General features: G+C 35.7%; 1 protein-coding gene across 1 annotated transcript in view; it reads left to right on the top strand.

Annotated features, from left to right (window-relative positions):
* The window catches only part of ETFA (electron transfer flavoprotein subunit alpha), an 85208-nt gene that overhangs the window by 9704 nt on the left and 49614 nt on the right, over window positions 1-25890 (top strand). Inside the window, exons 2-9 of the mRNA XM_022580136.3 lie at window positions 3985-4131; window positions 6368-6449; window positions 6543-6625; window positions 11223-11322; window positions 12418-12528; window positions 13176-13277; window positions 14453-14521; window positions 20084-20166. Coding sequence (XP_022435844.1) covers window positions 3985-4131; window positions 6368-6449; window positions 6543-6625; window positions 11223-11322; window positions 12418-12528; window positions 13176-13277; window positions 14453-14521; window positions 20084-20166 — 777 coding nt within the window. The remainder of the gene's footprint in view (window positions 1-3984; window positions 4132-6367; window positions 6450-6542; window positions 6626-11222; window positions 11323-12417; window positions 12529-13175; window positions 13278-14452; window positions 14522-20083; window positions 20167-25890) is intronic.

Raw genomic sequence — 25890 nt, 5'->3', positions numbered from 1 at the left:
GCTTTCTTCTGAGAGTAAGGAGCAGACTATGTTGGCAGTTTGAAAAATGTCAGAAGGGGGTATTGGAAATAGTTGCTGTGGAGAGTGAGTGAGAGTGCCAACAAGGATGTCATAGTAACATTGCCAGGCAGAGGGCCCAGATAAGGTTGATGACCAAGAATATATGGTGGCACTGGTCTGCATGAATTAATTTTAATTTAAGTAGCAGTGTTTTGAAGAGATTGAGATTCTTTTCTGAGCAGCTATCTTACTGATTTCAATAGTTACCTTCAGATGTTTAAGATTTGGCTCCTTTTTTCCCCATAAAAGAGAGGGCCCTAAAGTCTACAGATGCAATGAATGGGTCATAAGATAATGAAATGACTTTCATTTAAAAACCTTTTCAGTAATGGGACCTGTATTTTTTTTTTGCGGTACGCGGGCCTCTCACTATTGTGGCCTGTCCCGTTGCGGAGCACAGGCTCCGGATGCGCAGGCTCAGCGGCCATGGCTCATGGGCCCGGCCGCTCTGCGGCATGTGGGATCTTCCCGGACCGGGGCACTAACCCGTGTCCCCTGCATCGGCAGGCGGACTCTCAACCACTGCGCCACCAGGGAAGCCCGGGACCTGTATTTTTTGTATCTTTTGTGATATTCTATACCACTTCTATTTAAAATAGGATTTTAGGGTTACAGAATTTTTAGAGCTGGAAAAGAGGCCTTTGATATCATCTTTTTGTTTCTTTTTGACCAGTGCTATTTTTTTTTAAACGAGAATATTTGCTAAGTGAAACATTACAGGAATGACCCATATATAAAACAGCTAAAAATGATGGTGCTTTGATGAGAGCTGGTAATTAAGAACCCCAAATCTGGAGTCCAACTACCTGGACTTTAACCTGGCTCTGTTTCTTAGCTATGTAGCCACTAAGCTCCAATTCCCTCATCTGTAAACTCAGGATAATAATGGTACCTACATCATAGAGGTTTCTTGAATTTTAAATACAATTTTATCTTAGTACAGGGCTCTATAATATTAGTTTGGTTAATTTGGTTAAAGCAAAGCTGGGGACCATTCTGGCAGCCCTACCTGCCTGGTTCTCACTTTATTCTATGCGGTTGTTCCTGAGGTGCCTCCCTGGATGGAGTATAGTCTGAAAACCATTGATCTAGTTTGTCTCCTTCAATTTGAAGATGAAGAAACTGGGCTCTGGAGTGAGGAATAACATTTTAAAGGTCACAGACCAGTTTTTTCTGCTGTAGGCTACACACAGCTGTTATTGCTGAATTAAGCTACATAACCATGTTTAGATGCTGCAGCTTCTCTTTAGGTGGTATCTGAGAAATAGAAGATGGAACATTGAATTAGAAGAAAGCGTAGTATTAAAAAAACTATAAAGGAGTCAATTGATAAAGTAATATGGAGTGCCTTATGATATATGTAGTACTTAGTAAAGATTGATCAGATAGACGGACTGAGTAGTTTCTTATGTATATTCTTTTGTTGTTTATTCTTATAAATTTAATTTTGAATAGTCTTTTAGAAAGAATATGCAGTGATCCCTTGGAAGTTCTAAAAGGCTTGACAATTCCTTAGGACACTACCTAATTTATCTTATGTTAGAACTATAATTTATAGCAAATATGGGCCTTTTGCCACCAAATCTTGGATTTATTCTTTAAATGGTGATGAAAAGCTCATAATTTTTATGGCAAATGATGTGTGAAGCATAATCAAAAATATGGTGTCTGATATATATTGGTAATAAATAGTTTGTTACTGGCAATTCTTGTGAAATGTGATTTAAATCATAAATTATGCCATTGGGTCCTAATTACAAAGTTCTTTACAAGATATTGTGCTCTTCTGATTAAAAAAGAAGTACTGTATAATTCTACAGATGTATATTGGAAACAATATTGTTCTAGACTATGGGGATACAAAAGTGAACAGGCATGGTGTTTGTCTTCTAAGAACTTTCATGCCATCCCAGGAATTGTGAATTGTTGTGAATTGCTACAACTTTTCTGGAGAACAGTTTGCGTCAATCTGTATTAAAAGCCTTGAAAATGTGTCTATCTCTTGATCTAACACTCCTAGGAATTTGTCATAAGAAGAGAATCTTAAGAAGTGCATAAAGATTTCTAACCTTAACCATAAAGAATTTCACCTCTCGTGAGAAGGCAATTTTTTTTTATCGTAAAAAAGGAAAAGTTATACAAACAGCGACTTGATTTGGCAAAAACAAAAGTCTAATTTTCTCCCCTTTTCTTGCTCCCTTTGAGTGAACAGAAAGGGAGGAAAAAAGACAAGAAATGCTATCCACTGATACACAATGCAGCAATTTCTTCCTCTGGCATATTCTTCAGTGCTGTCCTCTTCCTCTTTCCATCCTCATTCTGTGGCTCTGGAAGCATTTCTGCCCTTGAAGGCTTGCCTTGGAGTCTCTGGCCCCCAGCTCTGGGATTAGGTTCAAGGATAGAGGGGGTTTAGGGGGCTGAGGAGAAGGAAGGGGTTGCAGTGGTAGAAGTAGGAGGCTTAGAGGAAGAAGGGCCTATTTTGTTGAAGGTTGCACAGAATCTGACTTAGTCATCCGTGGAAGCAGAGCAGGTAGAGTAACTTGGCTAAGTTTCAGCCAAAAAGGTCTTACTGGACTAAAAGGAACTCTTATCTGTTGAGGATAAGTGCAGAGCTTTGGCTATGAGGATGCTCGTCTCTGCATTATTTATAATAATAAAAAATTACTAATAACCCAAATGATTATGGAAACTAGTTGAACTGATATGCTCATATATTAATAAAAAGGTGAAGAATATAGCAATTGATATATACAATAGAGTAAACAAAAAAATATGTATTTTGTCAATTTAGTTGTGCAACCAGCATTATAGTCCTGTATGTACCTGGCTTCCCTTCATTCATACCCTCTTTGTAAATTTTAAGCTCTGGGTACATTTTACACTCTGCTTTGTTCACTCCAACTCCAGATCTGAAGATTATTGCTGAATTTAAAGCCACAGAACCATGACATTTGATCATCAGTGCCCCTTTTTCTCATTTCTCATTGCCGTTTTCCACAAGGATAGTTCCCAAAATTTTCTCCTTTCCTCGTGCCTGTGGTATGCTTCCTTATCCTTTCACATGATAGGAATACCTAAACTTCCTTCCATTCTTCCTCTTGATTCTCTGCTTCATGATCGGCAGCTGCCAACATTTTGGCTCTCTTCATTAATTGAAAACTTATAATTGTATGTGAACAAGTCTTATAATTGTATGTGAACAAGTCTTAATTTCTCTTGAAAACTTTGAGTGCAGGGACCATTCTTGTTCACCTTTGTGTTTCTGGTGTTTGAAATTATTTCAAATGACCATGAACTATTGGTGGTCTCTTGATAGTCCACAGTAGCTATGGATGGTTATTAGTTGGTTCCAAGATACTGTCCAAAAGCTTCTCTTTTGAAGTTGGAAGCATATTTGAACAATTGAAACTTTAGCAAAATTGCTGTGTAGTATTGTATTTTAAAGGCAGATTTACATTATCAGTTATTTTGGTATTCATTTTGCCTGAAGCAACAGAACTTTAGTAATTGATTTCATAATCATTATTTCTAGATACACTGTACTGTTTAGCAGTATTGCTGCAAGTGAATGTAATTGGTAGTAGCTGATTCCTAGTTTGATAGTTAATGTGTTCTAAGGATTTTAAATTTAGATACATTTATCAGTTTGTTATTGAACATGGATTAGTGGGAAAGTTGCTTGGAAATAATAAAATTTTTTTTCTAACAGTAGAATACTAATTTGTATTCTCTGTTTTTATTAGGTAAGACTATCAGTAATAGAGTGATAGACACAGCCCAAATTTTTGCTACTGAGCAAGTATTTTATAAATACATTTATAAAACTGAATATTGCATACAGTTTTCTTTAAAGCACACATGCTTACCAATTAGAGTAAAAATAAAGTTTGTATTACAACATTCTTTTTTTCTTTCTCTTTTTAGGCCTCATTGCTACGATTTCAGAGTACCCTGGTAATAGCTGAGCATGCAAATGATACCCTAGCACCCATTACATTAAATACCATCACTGCAGCCAATCGTCTTGGAGGTGAAGTGTCCTGTTTAGTAGCTGGAACCAAATGTGACAAGGTGAGAAATTTTTAAGGTCAACCATAGCAAATATAATCTCCATCAAGAGACAGGGAAAGATGGAGACAGAGAATTATGCTGAGGACTGTAACCCAAACTGGTCTCTGGTCCTCATTAAATGCTGAATGTCACAACCGTTACTACGTGTGAAAAAAGGAACTAAAAGGTTTGCTCACCAGGCATTTTATCTTTTGAAATGAGGTAGAATACTTAATTTAGTTCCACTGGCACCATCATGTACCATCAGGTACCAAGTGGAGTGATAATATTTGAGTCCCCTTAGAGGTTAATAGCCGATCCCTTTTTTGTATTGATGAATATACTTGCTAATTGCTTTTAATTCCTGTAAGTGGTAAATCTGGAAAAAGTATCATGCGTGTTAATTTTTAATTGGTGTAAGAATTCAAATGTAAGTGTTATGCTTTCTAAACTATAGCTGCTACTAAAAGGTGTTCTTCATTTTGGTTGTTGTTGAAATAAGACAGTGACAGCTTTGTAAACTAACCCCCTGGAAAGGAGCTCTAATGTGGTATGCAGAGTCTGTACCTCTGGGCTGTAGTGTAGTTGAAATTGTGCTTCAATTAAGCTTACCCAGCTTGAGCCGCCCGTTCCCTCTCACTATACAGGAGTTGCCAGTTGTATAGCTGGGGGCTTGGACCTCAGAGGAAGAAATCCCTAATAGAGCATGTTTCTTTTTAGAGGGTTTAATTTATTTTTTATTAAATGGCACTGTTGCAGAGCATGTGATGTAATGCAGGTTCAGAATGTTAGTGTTGCTTCTGTCCATATTCTTATGTGAAATTGGTATCTTAAAAGAATGTATTCAAGCAGGTTTGCGGTTATGTGGATTTCTTTACCAAAATCCTGCTAACACTTGTTGAATCTTATATAGTTATTAACCACAATGTATGATGATATAGCTAAACTATCTTTTTGGTTGCCCTACTTTCAGATATACTAGTTCTGGATTTGATTATTTATTTTGCTGTGATTTTAAATAATTATTCTAATATGACTTAAAAATATTTGATGCTATTTTATTTACATTATTTTGAGAAAGATCAAAACAAATCACCTTTTCTTCAGTTACAATTTTATTGTCGTGTCACATTTTAATCTTAAAGAAAAACAATCAGTACCTGTACATAGAGACTCTGTTAATAGCCTAGGCGTATTTCAGTTTTATATTGTTTTCTGTAGGTATCATAAACAGCAAGTGACTCTTCTGTGTAGTGCCTGAAGTTTTTGCTGGTTTTTGTTTTTTTTTAAAAAAAAGATGGTTTTGATAGTACAAGATTGTCTTCCAGTGAACACTTGATTCAGAAGAGGTGCTTTTGCACTGCATTCTTTCTTCAGTGAATATTGTTACAATCTTACCCTCCATCAAGGGAGGGGACAGGAGGCACAGCATTTTATGCCTACACCTCAGTGAATCAGCATGGAGGTAAACAAGAAGACAGTAGACCATAATATGATTACCATGTTTCTCCTAAAGCAGAAACTAGTTATGCTGTAATTAAAGAGATTTAAAAGGAGGAATTCTAATTGCCTTCTGTATACAGGAAGTCTGAGTGGTCAGAAAGCTTTCCCAGAACCCCATCCTGATTCTAAACAGAAGAAATGAGGATTTCAAATACAAAATATTTTGCTTCATCATAGATAAATATATATCAGTGAGTAGGAACTCAGTGGTTCACAGGGGACTGTTATATAAGATTTTCTTTATTGCCCAGATTCACTCACTAATTTTAAAATCAGCAGAAATTATTATTGCCAGATAAAGTGCAGTAGTCTGTATACCAATGTGGTTAACTCCTGTTCTTTAGCTCTAGGAACCCTGAGTCTGAAGTGTGTTGGCTGTGTTGTTATTGTGAAAGAATCTAACTGTTGCTTCATTTTCACCATTTCTAAAATGTGAATTTACATTTGCACTGAGTGAAAGGAAAGAGCACAATGTACAACAAAATTTGAGTAGACAGCCGTGTTGATTTTGGTTTATCAATTAGTACTTCTCTTTTTCAAGGCAGGAATTTTTGTTTAAGGTCAGTGGACAGTAAGATCAATTGGCTTAAGATTTTCTTTGTTAAATAATTTTTTAAATTCCCAAATAGTCCTTTTTCCCATAAGAACAGTTTTTACAGTTGGCCATTAAGATTTTATGCTCTGTTGATAATTGTAGTGGTGGATCTATCAATATCTTTCTGTTAGATGGATAATTGAAAACTTTTATTCATAGGTGGCACAAGATCTCTGCAAAGTAACAGGTGTAGCAAAAGTTCTGGTGGCTCAGCATGATGTGTACAAAGGCCTCCTTCCAGGTGAGTTTTTCCAGTAGAAATAAATAAGTTTATGAATTTATGAAATAAATAAAATACTATGAAATGTGTTTATCAAATGTGTTTAATTCTCAGAGGAACTGACACCATTGATTTTGGCAACTCAGAAGCAGTTTAATTACACACACATCTGCGCTGGAGCATCTGCCTTTGGAAAGGTGAGAAGATTGAGACTGTGGAATCTGATGTCACTCCTTGGAAGCATTAGATTTCATTGTGCTGAAAATGTACAGCAGACTTTGTTTAGATAGCTAATCCTGGCTTTCAGAATTAATGTGATAGTTTTGCTAAAATGTATTCTTTCAAGATTTTGTTATAATTTCTGTGAAAATGCTATCTCCAGGCTTTCCATTTTGTCACAGAGACAACTCTGTTCTTTCAAGATTTCGTCATAATTTATTAGAATGCCTCTTCCAGATTTTCAGATTTTGTTATGGAGAAAACTCTATTTAAAAAAAAATCATTTTTCTTTAAAAACAACGTTGAACTTTCTTATTGTGTGAATGTCATTTGTATTAGTAACCCATCATAAGAGATGGCTTTGTTTGGGTGACTGATGGATATTTAGAAAGGCCAAATTTATCTGCTTGGGGGATTTGGGAAGGGCTGTGTGGTGGCTGAAGACATCCTTAGGGTAGAGAAAGGTGTAATCTGATCATGTGCATTGTGATATGTCTGAAGAAAGAATGTGCTATGAGATGGGTCGTGGTCTGCATGAAGTTTAAAAAAAAGGGAGGGGGAATGTAGGGGGAGCCCAAGAGAAGGAATTTGTCAGTGGGTCTTTCTTGCTCTCCCTGTGACCATGGGTATTATTCTAGCTCCCTTTTCTTTTATCCCATTCTTAATAAGCTGCAGCTTGTAGCTTTTATTTTTACCTTTAAAGATGGTAAATTAAGTTGTACACAAATACATTCTTATTATAAAAGGTGCATACAGTAAAGCAGTATGCAGAGCAAGGTATCACAATTCCCCTTTCTTATTCCCAACTCTCTTCCCTCTTCCAAAGTACTGGTGTTAACAGTTGTACATTCTTTTAAGCCTTTTCCTGTGGATTTTCAAATTATAATAAATGTACTTTTTTTTTTTTTTTTTTTTTTTACTTCTAGAATGTGATAGTATAGCATGAATTGTTTTGTGACTGGTGGTTTTCACTTAAGAGTATATCTTGAAAATATTTGCTCATAATGTGTCTATCTCATTTTTTAAATGGCTGCATAATATTTCATAGTTAGCCAAGGATGGACAGTTAGGTTGTTTCTAATTTTTTGTATTTATGAACTTTGCTGTGAAGAAACGTCCTTGTATATACCTTTGTATACATGGGCTGGTATTTATTTAGAACAGAGTTCTAGAAGTGAAATAGCTGGGTCAAGACTACGTGCTTTTAAAATTTTGATGTATATTGCTAAATTGCTCATGAAAGGATGCCTCAGTTTGCACTCCACCAGTTACATAGCTTGCCAACACTTGCTATTGTACATTTTAACATTTCCCCCCAATCTGATGTGTGAAAAATTACATCTTTAACAATTTTGCATTTCTCTGATTGATAGTGAGATCAAATATCTTTTCATATAGTTATCAGTCATTTAAATTTCTTCTTTGAAGTGTCTTGATTTGACTTTTTTTCCTTTTACATTCACAATTGTAATTGATTTTTAAATATGAGTTTGGGGAATAAGATATAAGCTCTTTCATCAGCTAACCATGTCGAGTGGTATTAGCAGTGAGTTCCCAATAGATTGATCTCTTTTCTTGCAAAATGAATAGTGTTTGTGAATATTTATATGTAGTGCAATATTGCTTCTAGACGTGAATCACTGCAAACATGTAGGGATCTTGCACTGTCACCCATGTGAATTGCTCTAGTTTGTTTTTAAGCTCAGAATTATCACTTTGAATTCATTAAATTTTTTCTTTTAAGATTAGTAGAATTTCTAGGCAATAACAGAATTTGTAATCTACAATGTAAATACATGAGTTTAATGAATAATTGTCCTTTTACTAATAACAATGTGACAACAATTAGGTTGTCACATTGCAGACTATCATAAGTTTTCCCATTTTTGTGTGGGGTTTGGTAATTGCTAAGTAAGATGGTTCTTATATATATGATATATGACTCTGGGCTAGTCATTCACCTTCCTGAAATCTGTTTTCTGATATGTAAAATGATGCGGTTTGGCCAAGTGATGTCTATGATCTACCAACTAGAAATGTTAAAATGGAATGGGTTTTTTCTATGGCAGGTTTCACTTCCCTTGGAAATGATTAAGTCAGAGGCTTGACATCCAGCTCCTGTACTTTGGATTGTTGTACATGAGCATTGAACTAAAAGATCTTTATGGACCATTCCACCTCTGAGAGTTTGGTTCTGTGTTGGGTGATTTAAACAATTTCGTGAGTCTGAGTTTCTGTGATGAGAGTTTACCTAAAAGATTGTTAAACCAAGAAGGGGTGTTTGTTGTATCTGATTAGCTAGATTTTAATACTCTAGCCTTGGTTTGTATGTTGTGACATATGGGAGTTTTGAGAACAAAGGTCACATAATAGTAGCTGTTGCTGCAGCCTCTGAATGGATTTGGAATGAGGAAGAGTCCATCAGATTAAGCTAAACAATTGGCTGTATAACAGTTCTTCACCAATTGTGTTTTCAAGATACCACACCTTTGTACTGGTATGCTAGAGTTTAAAAATCTGTCATCTTTTTGTGAATCAAAAGAAAACTGTGTTAGTTATTGCCTCTCCTTCCCTGAAACCATGTGGTTGAGCCTGTTGGATAGTGTAGAAATAGATCTGTTTACCATCCATCCTCTCAGGACATCCAGACAGAAGATCAGACCTGGAAAAACATGTGCCTTTAAGTACTGTGGTAAATTTTTTTTCAAGAAGTGCTAAAATAAAACAAGGGATAATAGAAGTACAAAATATATTAAATTTCAAGTTTAGAAAGTTCTAAAACTTTAAAAAGAAGCACAGTCTGCATATCATAAAATTTGTAAGAGAATCTGCTCAGCCAGGTAACAATATTCCAGCAGTATTTCCTGAACAATTTAAAGAAGGTGGCTCAGGAAAAAGAGTTACTTACTGAAGTAGACTTTAAATGCTGACAAATTTGGTTTGTTTTAAAAGCACGTGTCTTCTAAACCTCTTATTTATCAAGTTAGAGCTATGTTTAATGGAATTTTAATTATTTTCCCAAGCCCTTTATTTCCTATGAAATCTTAATTTTTTCTAATTGTGGATTTATAAACTACAGTACTTTTCAGTAGCTCTTTTATCATGGTTGAAAGGGGATTACTATATAACATAGGTAGCAATAGATTGAAAATTAGAAAATCTTTATAGATTTTCAGATGCAACAGGAGGAAATTTGATTCAGGCTTTTAACACTTGTTAGCATCCATTTATGTAGAACTGCTTATTAGATACGGGGCAGAGACACAAGAAGCAGAAGACACACAACCTCTGTTCTCAGGGTGCTTTATAAATTTAGTTGAGGGTCATATAGTATGTATATTAAAAAGTATTTTAAAACAAAATACACGTTACTGCCAATTAAATAGTATAATTGTACATGCGTGCAAGAGGATGAAGAATAAAGGAGTGATTAGACGATAATCCTGAGAGAATTCTTAGAGGAACAGAGAGAGTTTGGGGATGGAGTGAGGAGAGGAACTTGAGTACTGTCATAATGAAAGTTTGCCTGCTAGAGGTAGTATCATGTACTGAGTTTAGGAGATGCCATGGAGTAAGCTCTCTGTAGAAAGTAGTGTACAATTCACCTTTTCTATTTATGTGATCAAAGCAACGCTTCACTTTTAAAATTACACTTAGATGGTGTCATCATCTAAGAGAACCTCTGAATCTAGAAAGCATGGATATTCATTCTTCACTAACTGATTCTGTTTTAGAGCCTTAGAGTCAGACAAATTTAGAGTAGAAGCATAGAGATTCTCTTCCTCTCTTTGTGAGGTGAAGTAACTAAGGCCTGGGAATATTGTGGCTTGCCCAATGGTCCCTGCTAGTGGGAGCAAAGTTACCACATGTATCTATTCCAAAGATGTTATATGCATATACAAGGAAAAGCACGTACATTAATTTTTGTTGAGATATATATGTGTGTGTGTGTGTGTGTATATATATATATATATATATATAGAAAGAGAGAGAGAGAGAGAGGCATTGTGCTTTACTTTTCTCATTTTTTAAAATTATATGGATGAACTATAATTTATAAACCTATCCCCTATTGATGGACACTTAGGTTAGTTTTGGTCTTTTTAAATGCAACATCACTTTTTAAAAAGGTGAAAATGTCTGCTTTGAAATTTTTTGTTTCATGTACATTAAATAAACATATACAAGTATGTTCTTTCTCAGTATTTGAGAATTTTACTACTACTCTGAATATTTTTCTATATTATCTAAATTCAGTAGTCTATAACTGTCACACTTCATAAATGATGATCATTAAAGCAAATATCGTATCTCATAATTCAGCATACTGAGTTAAGGTAATTTATTGCTATAAAACTCTTAATGTAGTTAGAGTAATCATCGACTCTTACTTATGCTCAAAGACAATCCAAAAAGTTGTGCTTGAAATTGTGGTATGTCTAAAGATGCATGTGAGATACAAAATATTCAAATTAAAATTTCTACAGAATTTCCATTTAGAGAATGTTATTGCTTATACTTTATAGCCATCCATCAGCATGTATGTGTGTAACTCACTACTTATTTTGCTTTTAGAACCTTTTGCCCAGAATAGCAGCCAAACTTGATGTTGCCCCTATTTCTGACATCATTGCAATCAAATCACCTGACACATTTGTGAGAACCATTTATGCAGGTGAGTACCCAAGGAAAATAATTAATCAGTATGTTACATTTTTGAAAACTTTAAAAGCAGAGATTAATCTTGAAGATAGGATTTTGAAATATGGACCATCTTAAAGATTTCTGAGGAAAATCTTAGTCTTAGAATTGCTGCTGGACCATGACATGACATTCTCTCTGGTAAATCTGGAACACACTTCTTTCCTTCCTGATCATTCAGTGTACAGAGTGAGATTTTTCCAGTGATCAATAAAAATTAGATTTACTATTTAGTATATTTTGTAAGTGGCACCTGGAAAAGAAAATTTTCTATTTTTTTTAAGTAGTACTTTTTTTTTTTTTTAACATCTTTATTGTAAAGTAGTATTTTCAGTCTTCTTTGCTGCTTCTACTTCATTTCCATCTGCATTACGATATTCATTTTGGTATCTCTTTAGTTGATCTTTTGGTAAGCATGCTGGTCTCTAGTGGGGCTGGAGAAGGCAGTGAACTCTTTGTTCTTTCTGATCGAAGTTGTGTGTTTCAGTATAAATGGGCAATTCTCAAATCAGATCTTTCATCGTTAGTAGTGTTTAAAGGAAAATATTTGGTCATAGTTTAGGTCACTCTTAATGTGATTGCTAATCCATAAGAAATGTTTCAAATCCTTTAAAAGTCTTGATGCATCACACTTCCTGTCCTTTGTGCCTGATCATGTTTTCACTTATTTTCCTCCCTTAGCAAGGCATAGTAGCTTCGTTCTTATTAAGTTGTCGCAGCTCATGTTGTTGAGTTACTGATTATGTTGTTTTTGGAGAAGGAAGCTTTTGTTTATATTCCTTTTAGGAAGAGTGTACCTGATTAGTGTGACTGCCTTTTCCAGTTTGTTTCTTCCACGCAGGTCAGCACTTGTTCTATTTTTAAAGACATCCAAGGTTATACAGAGAGCCACTGATATGTTTCTTCAGTGTGTAGTCCTTTATCCTATACTTAGTAAAGGTAGAAAACAAGTAACTGGTCTACAGTTTTTCTTCCTTCTCTTTGTGAAGTAAATTCTGAACCTCAAAGGAATATTTGGGAGGCTTTTTGCCTTTCATGGTGGTTTCTTAAAAATAAATGTGTATTACAGGAAATGCTTTATGTACAGTGAAGTGTGATGAGAAAGTGAAGGTGTTTTCTGTCCGAGGAACATCTTTTGAAGCTGCAGCAACAAGTGGAGGTAGTGCCAGCTCAGAAAAGGGTGAGTGTTCCTTTGAATTTGTTTGTATTTATTTCAGTTTTTTAGTTTTTAGCTCAGAGATTATATTAGAATAAGAGAAGGCTTCTAGTTAAATTTCTAATGCAGAGTGTTTGAGAGCTCAATCTAAATATTATTCCCAAGTTTATACAAAAATAAGAAATATTTATATCGTTTTTGGTCCTCAGATATTTGCTTTGGTGTACATCAAAAGGGTAGGAGAGAGGGGGGTGCATTAAGATTAATCCGTTATGTTGATGTAAAGAATTTTTACTCCCCTCTCACTGTTGCCTGTTATAATAGAGATTCAATATAATGGAATAATGTAATAATAGTAAACTTATGGAAGGTGTTATACTTTAACATATACAGTATCTTGTTGAACCCCATAGAGAGAGGCTTATTCCAGTTTTATAGCTAGACTCAGAGAGTTAAATGACTTCTCAATGAGCTAATGAGGTGAAGGCTGGAATCTAGTTGTCTTTCATAAAATCAGAGAGAATGAAATTAGTGGCATAAAAAATTCACAGTAACTAACAAAGTTAAATTTCCTGGAATTAATTCTTTGTGTATTTCTCTTAAAAAATTAGTTTTTACTGTAGAACTTGAATTCATGCTCTGTGTTTTGTTATATGTATCAATATATGCAGCGTCAAGTGCTTCCCCAGTGGGGATATCAGAATGGCTTGACCAGAAATTAACAAAAAGCGATCGACCAGAGCTAACAGGTGCCAAAGTGGTGGTATCTGGTGGTAAGTGGAATATTGTAATTTATTAATTTTAAAAAATAATGTAAACTTAAAATACTTTGCTTTTATTAGTTCTCATTTTAGAGGAGCACAGGTGTTTTTTCAAATGTAAGAAGTAGGTAAGTTGCGAATATTAGTCCCATTTTACCGATTAGGAAAATGAAATCATGAGTTTAATACACAGTTTGGACTTTCTGTTGCAAATCTGTGTCATTGGCACCAGGGGGAGCATGGTACAAATCTCTCAACTCCATAGCTTTGTCTTTTTGACTGACTTCTGTGTTATTCAGAAGAGTATGGTTGACTTCTGAAATCACAGAAAGAACTGGTTGGAATCTCAGGGCTGTGTTGTGTGATTCCCACCTTTCACTCTACTTTGAAAGACCTCCAGTGCAGTCCAGGTCTCTATGGATAACTCTTTGAAAGTTTTTTCACATTTAGTATCAAAGCTGTTAATATTGCACAAGACTTGCTTCTTTTTGTATGTCATGTTTCTTACTTAAAAAAAAAAAGACCAAGAAACAAACAAAAAGGCCCACATTTTATAGCCTGCTGGCTTTTTAAAAAAATAACTGCTGTGATTTAAAAATCTTCCCAAACTAAACATCAAATGAAATAATTAAGCTTCCATACAGCCTCCTATTGCAAGTGGCATTGAGAGGAAATAATTTAATATTTCAAAAAAGGTATATCTGACTAGTTTATTCACTTATTTTTTTAAGAAATGTTTATTGGGTATATGTTCTCTGCCAGGCGCATTGCAAAGTGCTGAAGAAACAAAGAGGAAAAGGCAGATTGTTCTTGCTGTTAGGGAGTTGAAAGTCTAGTGGAATGACTTCCATGAAAATAATAACTTCTTTCAGTTGTTCAGCTAAGTATTGCTAAAAATAGCAGTGACCAAGATAGGTAAGGATCTTGTATTGAAAGAGTTTTTCTTCTAGTGGGGAACACTGATTTTAAAGACTGATTATACCATTAGTTAACCAATTAGTTAATTACAGTAGTGTTGAATGCTTTATAGGAGAAGTACAGGAATATCATGGGAGAACTCAGGAAAGGCTTTATAGAGGAGATGGCAGTTGTGTAATATGAAGATTCACTCATGTATACGAAGTTCAAAATTTTTATGGAATGGAGTTTATATTTGCTCAATTTTTTTTTTCATCTTTTTAAATGAGGTCGGGGTTTGAAGAGTGGAGAGAACTTTAAATTATTGTACGATTTGGCAGATCAACTACATGCTGCAGGTAAAGTTACTTTCCTTAGTAGAAAAATGTTCCCATTTCGTTGGAAATATTTTTTCTTCATTATTTCTTTTGTATATAAGTCATTCAAAGCTGCAGATTTTTTGCTTTCTCTGGTTTTCAACTTTTCTCTCTGAAACAGTTTTTCTTAGTCTCCAAGTAAATGGTGTAGCATTCAGTGAAGAGAGGTTGTCTATGTTCTTTTTTATTATTTATATGACACACTTAACATTTGCCCCATTTTAGTAGTTTTTTCCATTAAAAAAAAATTAAATGTCAGCTTCATCGCCTACTTCAGATTCAGGAATGCCTTATTTTTCCCTTTATTGGTGGTCTAACATAAATCTCTCATACAAGTAGAAACTAACATTTAACATTATTTTTTAAATTTATAGGGAAGAGACATCTTGTTATTAAAAGTATATTGAGAATGGAATGATGTTTTTTGAAAAATCAGAAAACTAAAAATATTTTAGTTTTTAATTATACAACCATTACATGAATATGTTCTTCTTTTTATAAAAATATCTGTGTTGTTCTCCCCCTTTTGAGAGTTTTGTGTATAACTTTCGAAGCTTTTCCCGTGCTTTTATATTACCTAATATATGTACCCATAGAAACAGTTATGGTTTTGTCTGAATAAAGGCAGGATATCGACTCTTTATAATCAGATGGTGGTATTTGACTGAGGATATTTCATTCATTCATTCATTCACTGAACAAATATTTATCAAGTGTCCGCCATTTGGCAGGCACTATTTTAGGAGCTAAGCGAAAGCAATGAACAAAATAAGCGAAATTATTCTTTCACAGCTCTAGAGGCCACAGGTGTGTTGACATCAAGGTGTTGGCAGAGCCACACTCCCTCTGGGGGTGAATCTGTTTGTTTCCAGTTACCAGAGGCTGCCTTGGCATCCCTGGGCTTATGGCCGCATCACTCCAGTTTCTGCCTCTGTCCTCATATTACTTTCTTCTCTCTGTATCTGTTTCATATCTCCTTCTGTGTCCTTCTTACAAGGATACTGTGATGACATTTAGAACCCACCTAGATAATTCAGGATAAGTGCCTTCTCCCAAGATCCTTAATTTTTTATCCTATCTGCTGTCATACAGGTAATATTCACAGGTTCTGGGTATTAGAAAGTGACTATATCTTTGGAGAGGCCATTTTTCTGCCTACTACAGACAGTAAACACAATAAATTAGTAAATAATATAGTGTGTTAGAGGGTAGTAAATGCTATGAAAATAATAGAACAGGAAAAGGAGAAGGAGGAGGATTGGAGGGGGAGGATTGCAGGTTTAAATAAGCTGGTCAGAGTATGCCTTAATGAGGAGACATCCGAATAAAGGTTTGAAGAAGGTAAGGAAGCAAGCCATGAGGAAATCTGAGAGAGAGTGTTTCAGGTAGAGGAACCAGTAAAGTGCAAAGGGCTTTTTGCTAAGGCAGGAAGGTGTCTGGCCTCCGTGATGAATAACAAGGAGGCCAGTGTGGCTGGAATGAAAAGTGCAGAAAGGGAGAGTGGTAAGAGATAAGATTGGAAGTAATAGACCAGATCACATAGGGCTTGTAGGCCTTCGTAAGGAGATTGGTTTTCTCTGAGTAAAATGGGGAACGATTGAGCAAAAGAGTTGCGTGATCTGACACATATTAAAAGCATCAGTCTGGCTACAGTTTTGAGAATAGACTATAGGGTGACAAGTCCAGTAACAGGGAGATCAATTAGAAGACTGTTTCAATCATTCAGTGAGAGATGCTCATGGTTTGGACCAGGTTAGTAGCTGTAGAGGTGGGGAGAAAGAGTTTTGGGATATATATTTGAAGGTAGAACCATTGGGATTTCCTGATAGACTGAATATAGATTATGAGGAAAAGTTTTTATCTGGCAGCTGGTAGGATGGAGTTGCCATTAGCTGAGATGGGGAATACCCCAGGTGGCACAGTTTCCAAGGATAGACCAGCAGTTCAGTTTTGGGCATGCATTCAGGCCACCATATGTGCAGGTTCTGCATCCATGGATTCAGCCAACCATGGATCAAAAATATTCGGGGCGGGGGCTTCCCTGGTGGCGCAGTGGTTAAGAGTCTGCCTGCCGATGCAGGGGACACGGGTTCGTGCCCTGGTTCGGGAGGATCCCACATGCCGCGGAGCGGCTAGGCCCGTGAGCCATGGCCATTGAGCCTGCGCGTCCGGAGCCTGTGCTCCGCAATGGGAGAGGCCACAACAGTGAGAGGCCCACGTACCGCAAAAAAAAAAAAAAAATATTCAGGGGGAAGAAATTCCAGAAAGTTCCAAAAACAATATGAATTTACATTACACTGGCAGCTGTTTATATAACATTTACATTGTATTTATAATTATTTACATAGCATTTACATTATTCAGTATTATAAGTAATTTAGAGATGATTTAAAGTATAGGCATTGCACTTCGCAGATATTACATTTTTTACAAATTGAAGGTTTGTGGCAACCCTGCTTTGAGCAAGCCTATTGGTGCCATTTTCCCAACAGCATTTGATCACTTAATGTCTCTTGTGTCACATTTTGGTAATTCTCGCAATATTTCAAACTTTTTCATTACTGATATATTTGTTAACGATATGTGATCAGTGACCTTTGATGTTACTGTTGCAAAAAGACTGTGACTTGCTGAAGGCTCAGATGATGACTAACATTTTTTAGCAATAAAGTATTTTTAAATTAAGGTACGTACATTATTTTGTTAGACATAATGCTATTGCACATTTAATAGACTACAGTATAGTATAAACATAACCTTCATATGCAAAAAAATCCATGTAACTTGCTTTACTGTGGTGGTTTGGAACCGAACCAGCGATATCTCTGAGGTATGCCTGTATACGTAGGTTATATGCAAATATATGCCATTTTATTGTACATAAGGGATTTGAGCATCCTTGGATTTCAGTATCCTTGTGGGGCGGGGTTCCTGAAACCAGTCCCCTGCGGATACTGAGGAATGATTGTACTAAGTTTTGAGATGTCAAATAATAGACATCCTAATAGAGATGTCAGTTAAGCAATCGGTATAGGAATGTGGAGTTCAAAAGTTTGGGCTGGAGATAGAAATTTGGAAATCAATTGCGTTTATTTGGCATTTGAAGCCATGAGACCAGATGAACTCACCAAGGGAACTAACTGAGTGTAGATATAGAAGAGGTCCCAGGACTAAGCCTTAGACTCTGCAAGATTAAGAGGTAGGGGAGAAGGGGAGAACGAAGACCAAAAGGAAGGGGTAAGTAAGGCAGGAAAATCAGGATAGAGAGTATGATGTTTTGGAATCCAAATGAAGTGTTTCAGTAAGGGAAAGAGTGATGACCTATGTCAAATGCTGCAAGGACAGAAGGTCAAGGAAGGTGAGGACTGAAAGGTGACTAATTGATTGAGACACTTAGAAGTCATTGGTGACTTTGAGCAGTTTTAGTAATGGGGGTGGTGGGTAGTGGGGGCGAAAACCTGATTGGAGTGGGTTTAAAAGAATGGTCCTAGGTAGTAGTTACCTGGTTGTATTCACTTATGATCAGCCATTGAGCAGTAGCACATTTGTGATTTGTGTGCTTTTCTGTATGTGTGTTATATCTTAATAAAAAAGTTTTTAGAAATAGAATGGGAGGCCTGGCATTAGAGACAGTGAATGCAAACAACTCTTTAGAGGCTTTTAACTATATGGGAGAGCAGAGAAATAGCCAGTAGCTAGAGGGGGAGTGGGACGAACAGAGGGACTTTTCAAAGATTGGACAAATAATAGCATACTTACATGCTGATAGGAATGCTTCATTTAAGAGGGAGAGATTAATCATACACGAGATAGACAGGAGAGTTACTGGAGGGATGTTCTTGAGTAGATGAGAGAGAATATGAACACAGCTGCAGGTTGATGGGTGAATGTGTTAGTTGGAGCACGTGGAAATTCTCTTCTGATTGTTTCAACTTTTTCAGTGAAATAGGCAGAATCTTAAAGAGTATTGGAAGTTTGAAGAGAGAAGGAAAGATATGAAATTATATCGATAGTTTAAGAAAGATGGAGAGAATTAAGGCCTATTTATTTAAAGTAAAACCCAGTTAACATGGCTGAGTATTGGTGTTTTTCTCCAGCCATGCAGAACTATAGTAGGACAGGTATGGAAAAGGTGGAAAGATTGCTTAATCAGTAACCAGAGATGGAGGATTTCCACTTGAGTGTGATGGTATAAGAGGAGGGCAAAGAAATTAAAGACATATGCAAAGGAGTGATTAGAATCACTGATCATAGAAATTAAGCTGGGTAAAGAAAGAAGAGAGAACATGAGGGGAGAGAGGGACAATGAATAGAATTGTGGATCCCAGTGTGGTCAGAGGGTTGTTGGAGTAGGGTACTAAAAATAGTCAGCTAGAAAGGGGAGGTCACAGAGAGACTTTGGAAATCAAGATTATTGAGGGAGGTTGCTAATGGGCTGGTTGGGGATTTGACCATGGGCAGAGTGAAGGACAAGATGACTGGAGGAGAGTTGCTCAAGGAACTGAGAAGCCAGGGTGTCAAAGTCTTCAAGAATTAAGACTAGTATTGGAGAACGTGACAAAGACCCAGAAGCTAAAAATCATTGAGGGATGAAGGGGATTGACCTGCTGGTTGATAGATGACACAGCAATATATGGGTGACATCTGATGACATGAGATTCGAAGCTGAAGGGTTTTAAGGAGGGAGGAGGGGAAACTTTCTGAGAGTGGCAGTGAGGGCCTGGTGTACCACCTCTAGGCCCAGTGGTATGAAGATGGTGGCAGACAAAGCGACATCTGCTGGAGAGGGCTGCAGGGGAATCCTTGTCCTCAGGGAACATTTAGACAGATAGGTGGAAGATACAGAGACTTGTGGTTTGCTGGTATCAAGCTGTGAATTCCAGAAATCATAGTGTAAGGTTTCAGGAATTGGGGAGCAGTGGGAGAAGGGTGCAGATTGGGGAGCTGCAGGGCATTGTGGGGATCAGTGTATGGGTTATGAAGGATAACCTTTGAGTCTGGGGCTTGTTGCAGTGACTAATGTAAGTGAAGGGCAGAATGTGATCAGTCCTGACTGACTCATGATGGGTAGTGGAGGTGAATCTGTGAGTGTTAAGAGGTAGTGAGGAGTATTCACTAGGGCTCCCCCTTTTTGTCCTCTCTAGATGGAGATGAAGAGGACCTGAGGCTCATTGTTGACCCCTGCTGGGAGTGGGGTACCTTTTCTCCAAGTACAGGGCCCCTTTTGACTCCTGCTGAATGAGGATAGAAGGCTAGTTAAATTCTCATTTTTATTTTTAGATAGAAAATACTGGTTAAGCCTTTATCTTGTGTTGTATGTAACTCTTTTCTTTATCTGGTCCTAGGGGTAAAGATATTATAATACCTTTCTTTAAAAGCTGTGAAGTTACGGTGTAAAGGAGCATTATATAATGACGTCCCAAACAGGTTATAATGTATGTTTTATGTATGTACTATATCAGTATTTTTTTTTACTGTTATCAGTGAATATTCCAACTAGTTGAATAATAGAGCTTAAAAAAATGACAAATATTTTTTCCTTAGTTGGTGCGTCTCGTGCTGCTGTTGATGCTGGCTTTGTTCCCAATGACTTGCAAGTTGGACAGACAGGAAAAATAGTAGCACCGGTAAGTATCGCAATAAAATATGCCATGCAGAATTCTATGGGGATAAGAACTGTATATATTTGTGGAACAATCATACCTGTGATTGGTGCCCTATTCAATGTACCTAAGCAGTTAGCCATTACCATGGTGAATGTGTCCTTCTCACAGGTCTGTGGATTTCTTGGCCTCAGTAAAACACAGAGCAGTTCTTAAATCCAGCATTGTTTTTCACATTTTTTAAAGCAGTGGAATAGTTTGTCAAATTTATGTCACAACACTAAATATAAAATTGATAGAAGCAGCATTTTATTATTAAATGGATTTTACAAGTTCACGTTAACATTTATTTACCATAAAGCCTATATATTATAAAATCTATCAGTAAAACTGATGAATCTATATTAATGAACACAGAATCTCAAAATTGGGAGCTGTGAGTGACAACTGTGGTCTTATATCTTCCTGAACACCTAGTTTATTTCTGTATTATGTCTAGTTGCATGAAATTCAGAAAATTCTTATCCATATGGGTAAGTGATACTAGACTATTCAGTTAAAACTATCCAAAACTTACAAAAGGAATACTTTGGTTTCAAAGTTGAATCACTAACAATATCTAATGATTGTTCACATTTCTTAGATGATTCAGGTTTTCAGTGAATACAATTCTCAGCCAGTTTAAGTCTTTACTGTATGGAGGAAAATGAATTTTTTTATATATTTCAAAATTTTTTTAATGTATTTCAAAATTTTTTTAATGTATTTCAAAACAGGATATTAAGTCATATCCGTTTTAAAAAATCTCATATCTCAGTGCCCTGTTCCATCAGAGGTTCATTCCAAGTTTCAAAATAGGCAAAAAATTTGTCTTGCTTTTGAAGTTTGTTTTGAAGAGTGTTCAGTCTTTTGCCCATTTTAAAATTGGGTTCTTTGTCTTTTTATTGCTTCTTTATTCACTTTCTTTTGAAGAGCAGAAATTTTTAATTTTTATAAGATCTAATGTATTGATGGTTGTTAATACTTTTTGTGTTATTCAGCTTATTTGAAGTCAGATAAGATCTCAGAATGTAAAATAGTTACTAAATAAACAAAGTCACAAAACCATGTGACCTATTTGCTTGTGATACTGCATTAGTGAGGCTGTGAGAGCATTTATGGAGCAAGTAAGCTCAAGCCTTCCCTAGCATTTAATGAGGTGTGGCACATAGGTATTTTTTTGGTAGAAATCTTGTTTGTCCTAGTTTACATGAATAGATAATCTTTAGGCTTGAATTTATTTACAAAAGATCAGACCCACAACCTTCCTAATCAATAATGCTTCTACGAGGAAGTATGGTGAGAGGCAAACTTTTATTTACATTGACTTTTCAGTAACAACACACTTGTTATTAAGTAGGATAGCAGAATGACAGGGAATGACCAGTGGCATCCTTACCTGTATTGTAAATAAATGTCATACAGTCAGCTTTCTTCAACATTACTGTCATGAATATAGGATTATTGAAAATTTTTCATAAGGAATTTAAATACATTAAAGGCTTTGAAGACTTTCTTTAACATAAATCGTGTAAGCCCCTGAGATTCTGATTCATTAACTCTGAGTTAGAGTTTGACATGTATATATATGTGTACATATTTATTTGTGTGTGTGTGTGTGTAGTTTTCTTTAAGGCTTTAAAGCCTTTTTGAGATGATCTCAAGTTTACAGAAAACTTTCAAGGACAGAGTAAAAGCCTTTATTTTTGTGGACTATTTGAGAGTAAGTTGCTGAGATGATTCTCCATCATCTCCAAATATGTAGGACATTGTCCTATAAAGCCACAATACAACTTTTAAAATTAGGAGATTAACATCAATTTACATTAATACTATCTAATCATTAGCCCTTGTTCAGGTTTTGCCAGTTGTCCCAATAATGTCCTATATAGCAAAAGGATGTATTTCATACTGTCAGATGGTACACAATTTCATTGTGTCTTATTAGATTTTCACTTTGACCATTTGGTTAAATTTTTCATAAGGAATTTAAATATATTAAAGGCTTTGATATCTGTCAAACTTCTCCACTGTAAAGTTATTTTTCCCTTTGCAATTAATAAATGTTTTATGAGGAGGTACTTTGAAATGATGTGAATATTCCAGTTCTCCTCACTTTCAGTTTATATTTATTTATAAATGAATGTTAAATAAATATTCATTTCTTTATAATAGGACTTATGGTTCCTGTTTTATTCAATGGGTGAAAATCTGTTGTTATTATTTTAATTGATGTAAAAATTGTTCCACATTTGGCCAGTGAGAACCCCTTCAAGGTGGCTTCTGTATCTTCTTGACATGTTCCCATAATTCTTTGAGGCCTTTCTTACTTACTGGCAGAATAAGATGTTCCAGGCTTTTTGTACCTTTCCTATCCCAGCCCTGGCATTAGTCTTTTCTCCAGGGAGTCCTGGCTCCTTTTAGTGAAGAATAGTATGAAGCTGACATCTGGATATTAATTGTGCTCGTTGCTATTCCCAGGACCCCTCAGTGAAAAAAGCTAGGGAATGTGTGTAGGTATGTATATATGTATGCAGATATACACACATATGTATTCATATACACATACAAACATTTATATGTATTTCACTATCAGTCTATCTACATTGAAAACCATGAGTTCACAGTGACATCACCAATTCCAGTCCAAGGTCAATTCTGACTCTCCCTTTCCCTGTTTGTAATGCCTTTCATTGGCAGTAAAAAACCTGGACCCTGCCAATACGCTAACCTGCACAAATGCTCTCCTTGCCCCACTCAGGCTCCCACACCCTGCACTGAACATTCAGCCCTCCTATATAGATAACCCTACCTACCTTGCTTGGACTCTGACACCCCTCTGGATCATTTCTTCCCAAAGTAGTTGTACAGTTTTATATTTCCACCAGCTATGTATCTGGGTTCCACTTGCTCCTCATTTTCACCAACATTTGGTATTTTAGCTGTTCAGGTGCTTGTGTAGTGGTGTACTTTATTGTGGTTTTAATTTGCATTTTCCTGATATCTGTGATGATGAACACTGTTGTGTTATTGGCCACTCAGATGTCTTCCTTACAAAGTATTTGTTCAGATGTATGGCACCTTTTTTATTGAATTGCTTGTCTTTTTGTTATTGAGTTGTAGAAGTTTTTTAAAAAATCTATTCCAGATATGTTACTTGTCATATATGTTTTGCAAATATTTTCTCCCAATCTGTGGCTTGCCTATTTATTTTAATGGTATCAAGATGAGGAACTTCCCTTCTGTTCCCGATTTGCTGAGAGTTGTTATCATGAATGGTTGTTGAATTTTGTCAAATATTTCTCTGCATCTGTTGAAATGATCATGGTTTTTTTCCTTTTTTCTGTTAATTTGGTGAATTACATTGGTTGATTTTTGAATGTTAAACCACCTTGAGTTACTGTGGTAAACCCTACTTGATCATGATATGTTATCCTTTTAATACATTGCTGGTTTTGATTGACTAATATTTTTTTAAAGATTTTTAGGCCTGTCTTTATCAAAATAATCTGTAATTCCCCCCCGCCCAATATCTTTGTCTAATTTTGGTATTGGCATTATGCTGGCTTCATAAAATGAGTTGAAACATACTCCCTCCTGCTATATTTTCTGAAGGAAATATCTGTGTAAGATTGGTTTGTGTGTGTGTGGGCTGTTTTTACTTTTTGGCTCTTATGAATAATGCAGATAGGAACATTCATGTACAGGTTTTTGTGTGGACATGTGTTTTCATTTCTCTTGGATATGTACTGAGGAGTGGAATTGCTTTTCATATGGTAACTTTATGTTTAACCTTTGAGGAACTGCCAGACTGTTTTGCAGAGCAGCTACACCAATGAACCAACTCTTAGCTTTGTTAATTTTTTTCATTGTTTTCTTTTTATTGATTTTTGCTCTTAATTTTCTTCCTTCTAATTACTTTGGGTTTACCTTGCTCTTAAGGTAGAACTTTACTTCATTAATTTTGTATTTTCCTTGTTTTTAAATGTAAATATTAAAGATACAAATTTCCCTCTAAATAGGACTTTAGATGCATCCCACAAATTTTGATATATTTTCATCATTCGTTAAAAAAATTTTCTAATTTAGAAAATTAAGAATGTTTAATTTCCATATATTTGTGATTTTTTTTCCTAGATAGCTTTCTATTACTGATTTCAAATTTAATTTTGGTGAGCATCTCTTTAATATTTCAGTATTAGAATTCATTGAGTCTTATTTTATGGCCTAACAAATGCTCTATCTTGGCGAATATACCTTGTGCACTTGAAAAGAATGTTTATCCTGCCATTAGCCACTACAAGAATAAAGATTAGTGAACTTGAAGATATGGCAGCAAAAACTGTCCAAAATGAAACACAGAAAATTTTGAAAACACAGGAAAAAAATGGACAGAGCCTTGGTGAGCTATGGGACAACTTTAGGAGGCCTAATATATGTGTAATTGGATCAGGAAAACTATTGTAAGAAATAATGACCATAGAATGTCCAAATTTGATGAAAACTATAAATCCACAGATCTCAGAAGCTCAACAAACGCCAAGAACAGGAAACAGGAATGAAACTACAAGGCGTATAATAGTCAAATTGTTTACAGAATGATAAAAAGAAAAACATTTTTTTCAGAAAGGAAGTCATTTTATTTTTAGTACATTTGCTTTGGAGGGAGAGCCAACTAATTGGAAAGAGTCCATAATTTAACCAACATCAGATCTCCTTGCTGCATTCCCTATTGAAACTTTTTTCTTTTTCAAATTCTTTTCCCATTTAGGTTATTAGCAGAGTACTGAGCAGGGTTTCCTGTGCTATACAGTAGGTCCTTTTTGGTTATCTATTTTAAATATAGCAGTGTGTACATGTTAGTCCCAAACTCCCAGTCTGTTCATACCCCCCACCCTTTTACCCTGGTAACCATAAGTTGGTTCTATAAGTCTGTGAGTCTGTTTCTGTTTTATAAATAAGTACATTTGTATCATTTTTTCTTAGATTCTGCATATAAGCGATATCGTATGATATTTGTCTTTCTCTGACTTACTTCACTTAGTATGATGATCTCCAGGTTCATCCATGTTGCTGCAAATGGCATTATTTCATTCTTTTTAATGGCTGAGTAATATTCCATTGTATATATGTACCACATCTTCTTTATCCATTCACCTGTCGATGGACATTTAGGTTGCTTCCATGTGTTGGCTATTGTAAATAGTGCTGCATTGCACATTGGGGTGCATGTATCTTTTTGAATAATGGTTTTCTCCGGGTATATGCCCAGGAGTGGGATTGCTAAATCATATGGTAGCTCTATTTTTAGTTTTTTAAAGAATCTTCATACTGTTCTCTGTAGTGACTGTACCAGTTTATATTCCCACCAACAGTGTGGGAGGGTTCCCTTTTCTCTACACCCTCTCTGACATTTGTTGTTTGTAGAATTTTTGTTGATGGCCATTATGACTGGTATGAGGTGATACCTCATTGTAGTTTTGATGTGCATTTCCCTAATAATTAGCAGTGTTGAGCATCTTTTCATGTGCCTCTTGGCCATCTGTATGTCATAAATGTTTCCAGATTCACTGACTTTGCAGTTTTCTCCAGCTAATGATCAGCAAACACCTTTTATTACTTTAAATGAGAACAAAACGAAGACCTAAAATCTCATGATCAAGAATTGTTTTCTGACGGACAAGCAGAATTGTTTGGTCTATTTTTATG

Source organism: Delphinapterus leucas, chromosome 2 (assembly GCF_059928025.1).
Source record: "Delphinapterus leucas isolate spDelLeu-1000000601 "Yukka" chromosome 2, BTC_Dleu_Yukka2, whole genome shotgun sequence".
NCBI classification, from domain to species: domain Eukaryota; kingdom Metazoa; phylum Chordata; class Mammalia; order Artiodactyla; family Monodontidae; genus Delphinapterus; species Delphinapterus leucas.
This window is presented reverse-complemented; position numbering and strand designations above follow the sequence as displayed.